The sequence below is a fragment of the Bufo bufo genome, chromosome 6 (genome assembly GCF_905171765.1).
Source record: "Bufo bufo chromosome 6, aBufBuf1.1, whole genome shotgun sequence".
NCBI lineage: Eukaryota > Metazoa > Chordata > Amphibia > Anura > Bufonidae > Bufo > Bufo bufo.
The window spans coordinates 357,994,007-358,009,135 of NC_053394.1; the positions used below are offsets into that span (position 1 = coordinate 357,994,007).

The following is a 15,129-nucleotide window of genomic DNA, read 5'->3' on the forward strand; positions in this document are numbered from 1 at the left end:
GAAGTTTGCTGGGACTCCGTCCGTTCCAGTGGGACCCAGGACCCGGGACTTTCCGTGACGCATCCGTTTACCTGGCAAGTTGAACAGAGACTTATGCACGGATCGGGACTACTCCTGGCTTTCCTTTGTTTTTTGTTTGCCTGATATTTGCCCGGTGAAGTTTACCTGGACTTTGCTTATTTTGTTAATAAACCCCTTTGACTTCATCCTCACTGGTCTGTTTCGTTGGTGCCTTGCATTACACCTCACCTATCCCCCATCATTGCCGTTCCCCGCCGCATTCTGCTTCCTGGTCTCTGGGTCGACATACAGGAAATGGCTTGGACTGCTAGCTCAGCCAATGGCTGGCTGGAGAGGTGACCCGCCTCAGTCACTGATTGGTTAAACAGGCAGTCCAAGCCATTTCCTGTGTGCCGAGCCCAGGACCAGCTACTGGAGAACAGCTGGGAAGGAAAGCAGCACCTCAAAGCCTGCGGTGGGGGATCAGTGAGGTGGGTTATGATTATTTGCTGTTTTTAACCCATTCTGCCCAATTTTGTTTTAGAAAAGTATTCCCCTGGAAAATCCCTTCAAATATCAACGTCAGTCTCAACTGTTATTCTGATGTAGGATCAGGAATCCATCCCTGAAGAGATGTGGAGTGCAATCAGTACTTTCTTACTTTCCGTTCCTTACTTGAAAAAAAACTTGTTCAATGTCTTGTGACAATTCTTCAGGTCAAGGGTGATGTCGGCCACCAGAGTTATCAAAGCCTTAAAGTTTTCCTCATAGCCCTGTGGAGTTAAGATTATAGTAAGACTTGTTACAAAAAGAGGGGAGAGGAGACTGGAAAAAATGGAAATGAAATACAAGACAAACAAAAATTTGCTTATTAGAATATACTGTATTTTAGGTAATTTAAAGGGGTTATACCATAATTAATGTAAAAAATGAAACATGAAACATAATACAGCACATGAGAACCAGCCCTGTACCTCACATGGATCCAGAGATCTCCCCATTCACTGCTCTGCTAGATTTATATCAAGCTGACCGCTCAGGGGGCTTGTTCTTTTTCAGGGGTATGTCCTTTATGCTGCAGCTCTCTCCCTATCATACCCACCCCTGGCCCATCCCACCTCCTGCCCTGGCTCCTCCCCTGCCACACCCCTATTTGCCAATTCCGGTATCCTAAGGGTTAAAGGGGGCTATCTAACCCCTATTATGCCCCCCAAAATGCCCAGGCACCGCATACAGATAATACTTATGCCCAATGGGGGGGGGGGGTGCAGACAATAGCAGGCTGCGTCGGAAATGAGCCTCCCTAGAGTCACCCACGATGCTAGGGAGGCTCGTTCCCATCGTGGCCTGCTATTGACTGCCCCACCATGTCGCTGGATGTTTTCATCTGCGTGACAGGAGGCAGTGGCGACACTGCGGGCATCAGGAGCAATGCGGGTGCCGGGGAATGAGGTAAGTAAGGTGCCCGGCCCCGGGCATTTTGGGGGGCATTATATATAGCCCCTTTCACTGCTGCTGAGTGTGCACATACATAGCCACCAATCATATTCCGCCCGCAAGGTGACTGATGTGCTGGGGGGGCCTTGTAGGCTCATAGAGGACTAGAGTAGGAGGAAAGCACACTGTCCTCCTGAGTCCTCTATGAGCCCACAGGCCCCCCCCAAAAATCTTGCTGCTGCCCTGCCCGCATCAAGAATACCCATCCTGGTACACATATATGAACTTTTTATTGTCAGACCTCTTACTGTATGTGGCACACACGTCTGTTTATTCCAGCCGCCGGGTTCTATGTTCACTGACCGGAGCGGTCCTTCCTTCATTATGGGCCGGGGTGGGGGGGCTGCACTCACTGGCACACTGATGATTTTTCTTGAGGGCGGCATTTAGATGGCGGGCACTCCGGGCAGCACGTGCATGCATCTGTGCGTGCTTGAGCCTGCGCTGTTCCTGCTGTGCCAGCTATACACTGGCCAATCAGCAGCAGGATCTTTGTGCTGCTAAAAGCTGATTGGACAGTGTGAAATGCAGATAAGCGCAGGCTCAGCCTGGAGAAGGTAGGGAGCCCGCAGCCCGGAGGTCAGACAGGGAGGGGTGGCGTGCCGTCAACCAAGGGGGGGCCCGGGGTAGGAGCCGGAGGGAGAAAAAAAACAAGTGGGTGGTCCACGGGACGCCTCCTATGAATAAACTGTCAGTCACTATCTTGTGCAGAGTAGGGGGCGGGGCCTTCTATGCGTTCTGGGCCCCCCTGTGCCGCGGGCCCCATAGCAACGGCGTGGTCTGCCTATATTTGCGGGCGTGGTCTGCCTATATTTGCGGTAAGCCACTGCCGCAGCGCTTTCCCACGCGGTCGCTAGGTACTGCAAGGACGCTTGATTCTGCTAAAATGTCGGAGGGGGGCCCCCCAGATACTCAGTGGGATTGGAAAGAACATATGAAACTACTCCCGACACGCCAAGAAATGGAGAAGTTTGTGTAGAGATTAGAAAACTCCTATAAACAGGAGCTATCAGCGGTGAAAGCCAATGTGCAAGCTATAGAGGAGAAAGTTGAGGAAGTTGCCTCCATGCATGATCATACTGCTACTAAAGTAGATGAACTGATGGCCCAGGGGGAAACTAGAGACCGTCATATCTGCCAGCTATACCGCCTACATGATGATATAGAGAACCGCAACAGGATAAATAATGTTAGAATAAGAGGTCTCCCTGAATCTACCAAAACAGAGGATTTGATCCCAACACTCCAAGGCCCATTTAGCACCATACTGGAGAAACTGGTCTCTGAGCGCCTGGAGATAGATAGAGCTCAGAGAACCCTGGCTCCCATCAACCCAGATCCCTCCAAGCCCAGATATGTCATTTGCCGTCTCCACTATTTTGCAGTTAAGGAGGAAATAATGCGAAAGGCCCGCAACTTTTCTACCATTGACTTTGATGGGGCTACTTTAACAATCCTGCAAGATCTGTCACGCTCCACCTTGGCCCAGAGAAGAGCCCTCAAACCTTTGTTAGACCTCCTCAGAGCAAATGATATCCCCTATATGTGGGGTTTCCCATTTCAGCTAGTAGTTCGCAAGAATGGTCAACGTATTGAGCGGCGAAACCCAGAGGATTTGACGGCGTTCCTAACACCGATGGATCGCCCTATAATTCAACTACCAGATTGGCATGGTGTGCCTCCACTACCTTCTCGTTCTCTACTACTGAGACCTAGGAGCAAATTCCAGCGACACAGCAGCACTACCCAACCCACCTGAAACTATCGGAAGATTTTGGGGAAAGCATATGTTTGTTAAGGGTTCTCTAGAAGGCATGGACAGTGCTCTACCTGCTAAGCAGTGACACTTTATGTTTGTATTTAAGAGAGCTCCTATCCTTTATAGTTAAGCTACATATTTGCTTCTTTTTTTTTTCTTTCTTTCTTTCTTTCTTTGGTCCTTTGGCTTGTCCCTGGTCTACAGCCCTCGGGGACACATCGCCACTTTGGTAGCTCTGGTTGTGTGGGGGGGGGGGGGGGTTGATATCCTGCTTGTTAAGTATCTGTTTTGTTACCCGGTTTCTCAGCCTCGGGGCGGCTCCTTTGCTCTGTCATTGGAAGTCCGTCTCCTATTTAGGAACTCATTTCTACCTAGTTAGAGACGTCACAAAGAGGGGTTTTTTCTCTTCTCTTTTTAGTTTACCTGTTTCGAGGTTTTTCCTACACAGATCAGATACTGCACAGAACCAATGACACCATCTTGTCATTGCTAGTTTTTTTTTCTCTCTCTTTTCTTCTTCTTCTTCTCTCTTTCTAACTCTGAACTTTCACACTTTGTAGGGACACATAAGTAGTCTCTTGAGCCTTTTTTTTATATCCCCCACTTCTTTCTTTGTTTCAATCCTTACTTTTCCTGAACCACCCCTTCATACCCTACCTCACCCTTCCATCCGTGACTATGGCTGCACCTGGTGTCAGACTCGCCTCACTAAATGCAAGGGAATTTAATATTCCTGAAAAACGCTCTAAGGTTGGTACGGCATGCACAGAGAGAGGGTGCAGATTCTTTTGCTACACATTTTAAGCAGGGCCATATACTGGGTATATACTCTAAATACTACTCCTATTGGGCTCACAGTATCAATCCTGACTCTAAGTCGAAAGGGGTCTCTATTGCTTTGCATAAATTTTTGCCTTATATCTTTTTTGAGTCCCAGGCGGACCATTTCTTTTTCTGAAGCTGAGGATCCATGAGAGAACGTACACCACCGGGAACCTATACTTGCCGAATTTAAGACAAAATAAAGCACTTACAGGTATTCTGTCCAAATTATACACCTTCGCTGAAGGGATCGTATTGCTAGGTGGCGACTTTAATATGACCATGGAGCCCTCGTTGGACTCCTCCACGGGCAAATCAATGGTTCCTAGCGCGGCGATTTCTCGAGCAAAACAAGCATTACACTCTAGGCAACTGGTAGATTGCATTTTTCACCCTAAGGACAGAGATTACACCAATTTTTCCCCAGCCCACCAATCTTACAGTAGGCTGGACATGCTCCTGATCTCTCACCATGCACTGACCTTCCACCCAAACACACATAGGGACTTCCATCTGGTCTGACCACTCCCCAATATTCCTAACTTTGGAACTACTGGGACTGGTGGCTAGGGAATGTACTTGGCGCCTAAATGAGGCTCTCCTTCGTGACAGTGTGTGTGGGGTTGATCTGGAATCCGCCATTAAGGGTTTCATAATGGATCACTCATCGGATCCTACAGCTCTTCCTTTGCAATGGGAGGCACAAAAATGTTTACTACAAGGGGTATTTATTCAAAATGGAGCTAGACTAAAGAGCTGCAAAAAGTACAACTTTAGAGTATTCACAGAAACAGTCAATGGACCCTGGGCTCCTTACGGAGCTTACCCTGGCTAGAGATCAGCTTCAGAAGGTCCTCACCGAATCTACCTGTAGAAATGCTGAAAGGTTTCACAGTTACCTGTTTGAAAACTCCAACAAACCTGGGAAAGCCCTAGCGAGACTCATACATCCTCACCAACAAGCGAGTTACATTCCCACTATTAAAGATACGAGAGACACATCAGTTCACCATCTTTACCAAATAGCTGAGGCCTTTAAATCATATTACGAATCACTATATAACATCAGGGGCCAATTGGCTGATATGCAGACATCAGACTTAGACAACCGTATAAAAACATATGTAGAAGAAACGGCGCTGCCCTCAATCTCTGAAGAGGTGAGTGCTACGATGGAGGAGGCATTCTCGGAGATGGAGATTAAAGAGGTTTTGACCTCTCTAAAAGGAGGGAAGAGCCCAGGTCCCGATGGGTTCACCGCACCTTTTTTCAAGAAATTTTGAGATCTCCTTGTACCTTTCCTCTTGAAGGTATTTAATAGCATCTCCCTTTCCTGCCCTTTTCCTAAACAAACCTTAGAGGCACATATAGTCGTGATCCCGAAATCTAACAAAGATGTGACCATCTGCAACAATTATCGACCCATCTCGTTAATTAATTGTGACATCGAAATGTATTCTAAACTGTTGGCAAATCGCCTCAGCAAAGTGCTTCCGGAGGTTATCCACAGAGATCAAGTAGGTTTTGTGCCAGGCAGGGAGGCTAGGGATAACACCATTTGAACTATTAATCTTATTTCCAGGGTGCATAGTCATCAGGTAATTTGTGTCTCCTATCAGCAGATGCTAAAAAAAGCATTCGATAGGGTACATTGGAGATTTATGATAGCTTCCCTGAAACAAATAGGATTATGGCCTAGCTTTGTGGATAGAGTCTGTGCCCTTTACACCAACCCCACAGCTAGAGTCAGAGCTAATGGTATACTAGCACCTTCTTTTAATATTAGAAATGGGACTCGGTAGGGGTGCCCTCTCTCGCCCCTGCTGTACGTCTTAGTAATGGAACATCTAGCGAATGCGCTGAATAGGAATCCGGACATTTCTGGAATGCGGTTCGGGTATTGTCAGCATAAACTGGCACTTTATGCGGATGATCTCCTCCTGTATGTCTCGAGCCCTCATACCTCCCTCCCATCTATTCTCAGTGAATTCCAGCGGTTTGGCTATCTCAGCAACTTCAAGATCAACCTCACCAAAAGTGAAATGCTGAACATATCGCTCCCTGCAACTGATGTGCTCCTTGTACAGAGCAACTTTTCTTTTCGCTGGCAGACTCAGAGCCTTAACTACTTAGGGTTACAGATCCCGACCCACTTACACCTAATCTATCCGCTCAATTATTTACCATTGCAGAGGAAGACCCTATAAGACCTGCAGGGATATTCATTAAAATCTCTGTCATGGTTTGGCATTATGAGTATAGTCAAAATGGATATCTTACCAAGATTTATATATCTCTTTCAAACAATAGCCATCTGTGTACCAGGTAGATTCTTTTTGACTCTTCACAGACCAATAACACGCTTTGTGTGGGGTACGAGCAAAGCTAGGATAAACATTAAGGTATTGACAAAACCCAGAAGTAGAGGAAGAGCGGGACTGCCAGACCTAAAACTGTACCATGTGTAAGAAGGTACCTGGAATCATCGTGGATGGAAATTATGTGTCACCGAGGTTCCTGGCCTCGCTGAAGTAAGAGCTGGTATTTTATGTGTCAGCAGCAGCTATTGCTAATTGACACCTTGAGTTTTAGCATGGCTGTCATAGCTGATCCAGGACGGCTCTTACTGGGAGTAGTCAAAGTGCTGGGTGGGTGACTACTCCCCATGTTCCAGGCTGGGTTTTGCCAGGCATAAAAACCAGCCAGCACTGCCAGGTGTGTGGATTTACCTCCCTCTGACAGTGGAGCTCAGGAGTCTGTGTGCTGTGAACTGAGGGCTGTGCTGGGATTTGAGGTTTGAGCCGGGCTGGAGGACTCAGGCCCCTCTACAGGCGAACAGGCTGCCTATTGACTTCATGAGGCTGAACTGCTAACAGGGTGTGAATTAACACCCAGGAGAAAAGGTGACTTTTATTGTTTATGGACTTTCCTTGTTTGTGAACAAACACCAAGCCACCTGCGTTTTGTGATGCACCTTATCTGCATTTTGTTATACAACAATGTGTGAATAAACACCTCTGTTTGATTTAAGAACTGTGTACTTTGCCTCTATACTGCATCCCCTAGTCCAAACTACCAGAGTGAATCCCCACTGGTCTAATAGGTCATTTCTGAAACTCTGGGTCCAGCTGGAACAAGAACTCTCCCCAATGGACTTGTTGATTGCTCCATGGGTGACTCAGGACGATTGAACACCATTAGAGGAATGGCCCTTCCTAGTTCGTCATGCTCTTACTCAATGGGACAGCTGGATCTTGAAGTTGAAGTTTCAGATATTTACTGTGTAAAGTAATTAACACTGAAGAGGACAGTATACTACTACAGAGGGATCTGGATAGATTGGAGGCTTGGGCAGATAAGTGGCAGATGAGGTTTAACACTGACAAATGTAAGGTTATGCACATGGGAAGAAATAATGCAAGTCACCCATACATATTAAATGGTAAAACACTCGGTAACACTGACATGGAAAAGGGCCTAGGAATTTTAATAAACAGCAAACTAAGCTGCAAAAACCAGTGTCAGGCAGCTGCTGCCAAGGCCAATAAGATAATGGGTTGCATCAAAAGGGGCATAGATGCCCGTGATAAGAACATAGTCCTACCACTTTACAAATCATTAGTCAGACCACACATGGAGTACTGTGTACAGTTCTGGGCTCCTGTAAACAAGGCAGACATAGCAGAGCTGGAGAGGGTCCAGAGGAGGGCAACTAAAGTAATAACTGGAATGAGGCAACTACAGTACCCTGAAAGATTATCAACATTAGGGTTATTCACTTTAGAAAAAAGACAATTGAGGGGAGATCTAATTAATATGTATAAATATATCAGGGGTCAGTACAGAGATCTCTCCCATCATCTATTTATCCCCAGGACTGTGACTGTGACAAGGGGACATCCTCTGTGTCTGGAGGAAAGAAGGTTTGTACACAAACATAGAAGAGGATTCTTTACGGTAAGAGCAGTGAGACTATGGAACTCTCTGTCTGAGGAGGTGGTGATGGTGAGTACAATAAAGGAATTCAAGAGGGGCCTGGATGTATTTCTGGGGTGTAATAATATTACAGGCTATAGCTACTAGAGAGGGGTCGTTGGTCCAGGGAGTTATTCTGATTGTCTGATTGGAGTCGGGAAGGAATTTTTTATTCCCCTAAAGTAGGGAAAATTGGCTTCTACCTCACAGTTTTTTTTTTTGCCTTCCTCTGATTCAACTTGCAGGATAACAGGCCGAACTGGATGGACAGATGTCTTTTTTCGGCCTTATGTACTATGTTACTATGTTACAGAGACCAGGTCCTATGACACCCCTCATGGGCAATCCTGCTTTCACCCCTGTATTAAGGGTAGAAATAGGTTCCTAATATGAAATAGATCTTCGTATCCCAGGGTCTGTGACGTCATGAAGAATGCAAAAGTAGTGTCCTACGAATCCATTGATCTGGATGACAGGCTTAAAGGCTCTCTGTGGCTCACGTATACTCAGCTGAGATCGTACCTAAATAGCTTACCCAGCCAAAAGCTTTGTCATAACTTGACAGACTTTAACACCCTTTTTCTAAAATCCGACACTCACTTCAGACTATTATCACAGATGTATAAGATTCTACTGGATCAGAGTAACCCAGATGTAGCTCCTTATTTTTGAAAATGGGAAGTAGACCTACAACTCACTTTTTCACCAGAGGACATTCTCAAGATGTGTACGTTCTCTCATGGATTGTCTGTAGCAGCCCACGCAAAAGAAAATAATTTTAAGATTCTTTCCAGGTGGTATTACTGCCTGACGACCCTTCATCGAATGTTCTCTAATGTATCCAGCTTATTGTGGAGATGTGGACAGGAGGAGGGAACCGTGTTACATATATGGTGGTCTTGCCCTACTATAAGCAAATTCTGTGATGAAGTGCTCCAGGTTTACGGCAAATTTTCAGGGAAGAGGGTGCCCAACCTACCCAAAGTGACTCTTCTCTCGCTAATACAAGGGACTTAGCCCAAATGAAGAGTGAAGAAACATTCTCTGAGGTTCTTCCTCACAGCAGCACGATTAGTGATACCGAGGCACTGGAATGGGCTGCTGAGCGCCGACATTTATTTAGAATGGAAGAACTGATTGCCTACTCTCATGATCAGGGGGATAGGTTCTATACTAGATGGAATTCTCTTTCTCTGTTCCTTTACTCCACAGAGTTCTCCAGGCTTTTGGGAGAGCTTTCCAAGTGATGTTAAGAAACCGATGGGACTGGGGCAAGTGTGTCATCTAGGCATTAGAGAAAGGAGTTGGTATGAAAGACTCCTTTCCTCCTCCCCCTGCCCTTCATTCCTTCCTCTCATTCCTCTCTATAACACTTACACTATTTCCCCCCCCCTTTTTTTTTTCATTCCACTTCTTTTCTTTATTTTATAAGATTATTGGTTTACACTTTGGATTTTGCGATTTCTGATGACATCTAAAGAATTTCAATAGCTGTCACTATAACTAATATATTTCCACCTTATGCCTTGTTTTTTCACGGATATAGACTGTAATTCTGAATGTATATGTACTAGTTGATTTGAAGCCTATGTATTTGGATATTACTTTTGTTTAATAAAATGAGAGTAAACATAAAGTGGCCCATTTTGAGCCTTAGGGCTCTTTCACACTTGCGTTGTTCTGTTCCGGCATAGAGTTCCGTCGTCGGGGCTCTATGCCGGAAGAATCCTGATCAGGATTATCCCCATGCATTCTGAATGGAGAGAAATCCGTTCAGGATGCATCAGGATGTCTTCAGTTCCGGACCGGAACGTTTTTTGGCCGGAGAAAATACCGCAGCATGCTGCGCTTTTTGCTCCGGCCAAAAATCCTGAACACTTGCCGCAAGGCCGGATCCGGAATTAATGCCCATTGAAAGGCATTAATCCGGATCCGGCCTTAAGCTAAACGTCGTTTCGGCGCATTACCGGATCCGACGTTTAGATTTTTCTGAATGGTTACCATGGCTGCCAGGACGCTAAAGTCCTGTTTGCCATGGTAAAGTGTAGTGGGGAGCAGGGGAGCAGTATACTTACCATCCGTGCGGCTCCCGGGCGCTTCAGAGTGACGTCAGGGCGCCCCACGCGCATGGATGACGTGATCGCATGGATCACGTCATCCATGCGCATGGGGCGCCCTGACGTCATTCTGGAGCGCCCCGGGAGCCGCACGGACGGTAAGTATACTGCTCCCCCGCTCCCCACTACTACTATGGCAACCAGGACTTTAATAGCGTCCTGGGTGCCATAGTAACACTGAACGCATTTTGAAGACGGATCCGTCTTCAAATGCTTTCAGTTCACTTGCGGTGTTACGGATCCGGCGGGCACTTCCGGCAAATGGAGTACACAACGGATCCGGACAACGCAAGTGTGAAAGAGGCCTTAGCAATGCTCTTCTGTCTTCTGTTTACATAGCACGGTCATTGTTGAGCAAGTCTCCACTGTTATGTAAACAGAAAACAGAGGAGCGTTGCTAAGGCTCAAAATGGCCCACTTTAGAGCTATTTTTCGAATAGAATAATACGATTTCAGTATTAAAGTATATTACAAAAAGGGTCAGCATCACTGCCCCTATAAATCACAAAAATAAAATAAAAGAATGACAGTTACACTTTTATTAATAGACCCTCCTAATATGTAGTTACTGACCAGCGCGGAGAAACTCTTTGAGCTGATCGCACGCATGAAAAAGTCATCAGACTAAAAGTGTAAAACTGGAAAGGAAAGGGAAAACACATAATGTACATCTTTGGTACCTGTATCATTGGTTGTAGATGCTGTCTCTTCAGATCAAACCACTCTCGGGTTCCAGTCTGATGAACAAGAAAGCAAATAAAAGCATTTAACACTTTATTAGCAGGGTTTTACCACCGTCATCCCAGACAATTCATCTAATAGGAGTCAGCTAACAGTCAGCTACTCATTTCCCCTGCAGTGGCTTCTATAGGAGAACTGCAGTATTACATGGTGTCCATGTAAAGCTAAAATGTCTGATCGAAAGGGGGTCTGTCTGCAACATTCGGTTTCATGTTCAATCAACATTTACTGAAAGCTTCAGCCAAAGACTGAAGAACGAAGGGATCAAGGAAAGAATAAACAATGCCGATTGGTTAGGTAATGGCATCAGCATCTTGTGCTGTTTTCCCAATTAAGTCCCCAGGCTCGTTTCAACAAATCTGGTTCTTGCTACGAAGGGATTTTACCTTGATGGCTTTGGTCACTCTGTCTTGCAAGTCGGGTGTGGAGGAGCACAGCTCTCTGAATGCCTTGGTTTTACACATTTGTATCAGAATTCTGTATTTGAAAGAATTAGGGCTATGATGAGTAAACAGCATGAAGGTCACCAGATAGAATAGAAAGACGTCCTCTATGCTCCTTATATCACCCTGACCACCAAACACACAAGTAAGAACTGTACATAACAATGTTAGGCTTTATGTCTTTCCAGCTATAATCTGCTGCCAAGGAATGGTGGGTGCTGGCAATATGGTAGTCAAGTTATCTGTTCCACTAGTCAGGGCTCAGAAAGAAAAAGATTGGGTTTCCCTAATTTAAAGGAAGACTTTAAAACTGAAAATAACAAAAACTCCTTCTTATAGATCCACAATTAAAGATTTCAAGTTTCAGTTGGAATAATTTTATAAAAATACTAGATATTGCTGTTATGTACTTGTTGTGACGCCCCCCGGGGTTCTTTTAATTCTTCTGTGTCCCCCTATTCTTACTGGCTGGTCTGCCCAATGGCAGGAATTACTCCACTTCACCATCACCACTTCCAAGAGGTCTGACTGAAGTACTGAGCATGTGTGACCACCAGCATATTAGATGGACAGTCTAACAGTCTGAGAGGGAATCAAAAGAACAGCAGGGGGCGCCACAGGAAGGTTACAGTAATAGCTAGGCAAAAGAAGATTTTTTTTTTTGCATCATTTGAATTATAACAGAATAACTTATTACATATTTATTGGACCACCTAACTATGGGAGAACAGTTTATCAGATAGCAATTGCTGTTGTGGTGGAGACCTCACGTGGCTCCAGTTCACCATATACATCAGGGCTGGCCAACCTGCGGCTTTCCAGCTGTTGCAAAACTACAACTCCCAGCATGCCCAGTCTGCCTACAGCTATCAGCCTACAGCAGGGAATGGTGGGAGTTGCAGTTTTACAACAGCTGGAGAGCCGCAGGTTTGCCAGCCCTGATATACATCAATGCCCCAACAAATACACACGTAAACTACAATTTTTTTAAGCCAGGAAGGCAGTAGATGTTGTATTTGGCGAATTTTGATCCACACGCCTGGATAACACCGTAGCTGATATCATTTTTAAAGTGACAGTCTGCTGAGCTACCGATACCGGTGAAAAAAGATGCGTATACAATGGATTACCAACCCAATGAGGGAGGCCTTTTGGTCTCTGTCAAGTGTACAGTGGTCTAAGGCTACATTCAGCTCAGGCGCCAGAGTAAAAACAAAATGGGAAGAGACCCTGACTGCACCACAAAGTGCAACATCGCTCAATGATCAATAGATAAAAGTCTGTTTTATCACAAACACATCTGCTTCCCATGTAGGGTAAGGGCAGACCTACACTTATGGTTTCATCACTGACCTGAGCAGACCCTGCAGGCGTTCTGCGGACCGAGCTTCTGACAGTGGGAATACAATGCGGTACCTTTGTAGAAGTGATACTCCATATTGCAGCAAAGAGTCAAATGATTCTGCTAGCTCATTTTTCTGCAGGTTACGAACAAAACAAAGATGAGATTTGTCTACATCATTCCCCCGTATGTACATGTATCAGGAGGTTATCATTTTTGTGGGTTTACTGTCAAACCCCCCTTCCCCATTGAAAATACGCTACGACTATCCTCCTCCCAGTCTGAACTGGTGGCAGAAAATAGCAATAGCCAATTTTAATTTTTTTTTCCCAACTTTTTTTAGTTCACATAGCCGTATGAGGGCTTGTGTTTTGTGGGACACGTTGCACTTTCTAATGGCACCATTTAATATTCCATGCAAAGTACTGGGAATCTGGAAAACAATATTAAAGGAGTGGATTTGGAAGAAAAAAAACTACATTGCACCATTGTTTTACAGGTTTCATTTTTACAGCATTCACTGTACAAATACACTTTGTCTGTGAGTTAGTACTTTGACAGTGACACCAAATGTAATACTTAAAAAAAAATAAAAAATGAAAATCTGCTGCACTCACCCTGTGTGTATTGGGCAATCATTCAGTGAAACGTCTTTGTAGTAATGCAAAGGTTAATATTCCCTCCTTTCTGTTCAGCTGCTGACTAAGATGCTGGTCAACCCTCCTACCCTACTGGTCTGTTTGTTCCACCCCTTTGCCTGAGCTTTAGGTTCCTAGCTTGCTAGTGTTCCAGTGAAGGTGTGCTTATCTGTTTGTCTGCCCGTGTACCGTACCTCTGCCTGTTCATGAACTCTGATCATCCACTGCCTGCCCTGACTATAGCCTGACTACCATATTGAACCTGCCCTGACCTTGGACCAGTTTCATGGATATACACGTACTCTTCCTGCCCTGACCTCGGCCTGTTTCTTGACTACCAGTATTGCCTGCTCCCTCTGTGTGTCGGTGACCCCCACTCATCAGTTGCCAACTACACCAGGACTATGCCAAGAGGCAGAGGTGGTGGATTCCCTGCAGTGAAGGCCAGATCTCTGCATAGGGGTTAAAGGGTGAAAACCGGCCAGGATAACAGCCTTAGGACTAGCCCAAAGTCAAACTGATTAGTTGGTACAATGGATCCAAACCTACTGCTTGTTACAGATTTTATTAATAGCCTGTCTTTTAGGATACTTATGACCTTTTGATCACTTTTTTTACCATTTTTGTAGGAGGCAAGGTGACCAAAATTTTGGGATATGGCGATACCAATGATGTTTATTTTTTTAATTTATAAATAACATGCTATATGTTCATTAGAAGCTATATAAATATCATTGAGCTCCCTCTAGTGACAGCTGCAAATGGACCTAATTTATTCATTTAACTGAATAGCAGGGGATTTGGGACTGTCTCTAAGAAAAACAGGGCTGTGACCCTGGAGCCCATTCCGATGAAAAAAAAAAAAAAGATAGGTTTGCTTTTCTGCCCCAGAACAGCTCCGACCTACCCCGTAATAAACCATATAATAACAACCATATAATTATTTTATTGTTAACCACACCACATTAAGATGGGAGAATAAGGCAGTTGAAATAATTTTCTGCTTTGTGACGGACATCAACCAAAGGCAGATATGGTTTTGCTATGTTGGATTTTTTCCATCACTGCCAAACATTCATGCCAAACAATAGATGTGCACCACAGGTCATGCTGAGATATGTGGTGGGTGCAACAGCGACTGCTGTGCGCCTCTGTTCCCCTGCTTACCGACACGGTCCCGGGCGCCATGTTCAGCTGTGATCTGCAGCCGGTGCTTCCCATTCACTGCTGCAGTCCTGGGCTCTGTCTGTGTGGGTACTGTTGTTCTGGGATCCGTTCCACAGTTTCCTCTCAGCCCTGGCCACAGCATGCTTGCTTGCCTGCAGAACTTCCTAAAGGGCCGGCGCGCATCACTTCCTGGGCTTTATGGGTTAGGTCATGTGACCTCGCTGACCAATCCTAGCCCTCCTGCGCATATATAAGTGGCTCAGCCCCCTTCCTAGATGCCTCAGCGTCAAGGTCCCTGTGTCCTGCTAAGGTTCCTGATTTCCGCTTGTGTTCCTGACTCGTACCTGTATTCCTGGACTCTGCTACCTGTTAGATCCCCACCTGCTTGCCTTGACTCTCCTGTTGCCGATCCGGATTGCCTGACCTGTACCTGTGCCGCCTGCCGTGACCTTTTGCCTGTTCGACTTTGCCTCTGCCTCATCCTTCGGTCCTGCACTGTTGCTCTTGGTTACAACTCAGCCTGCCGACAACGCCTGTACCTCTGGTACCTTTCTCAGGTACCTCCTGGTCCGCCTGGACCAGCTGCCTCGTGTACCTATCCTCCTCAAGAGGTAGCGACCTGGTGTTC

General features: G+C 45.6%; 1 protein-coding gene across 2 annotated transcripts in view; it reads right to left on the reverse strand.

The window, feature by feature from the left end:
• UNC13D (unc-13 homolog D) overlaps window positions 1-15,129 on the reverse strand; it is an 80,167-nt gene that overhangs the window by 25,096 nt on the left and 39,942 nt on the right. For both annotated transcript variants that reach the window (XM_040438809.1, XM_040438808.1), the window contains exons 15-18: window positions 12,708-12,832; window positions 11,298-11,388; window positions 10,851-10,907; window positions 676-773 (exon numbers count right to left, since the gene is read on the reverse strand). In XM_040438809.1, coding sequence (XP_040294743.1) covers window positions 676-773; window positions 10,851-10,907; window positions 11,298-11,388; window positions 12,708-12,832 — 371 coding nt within the window. The remainder of the gene's footprint in view (window positions 1-675; window positions 774-10,850; window positions 10,908-11,297; window positions 11,389-12,707; window positions 12,833-15,129) is intronic.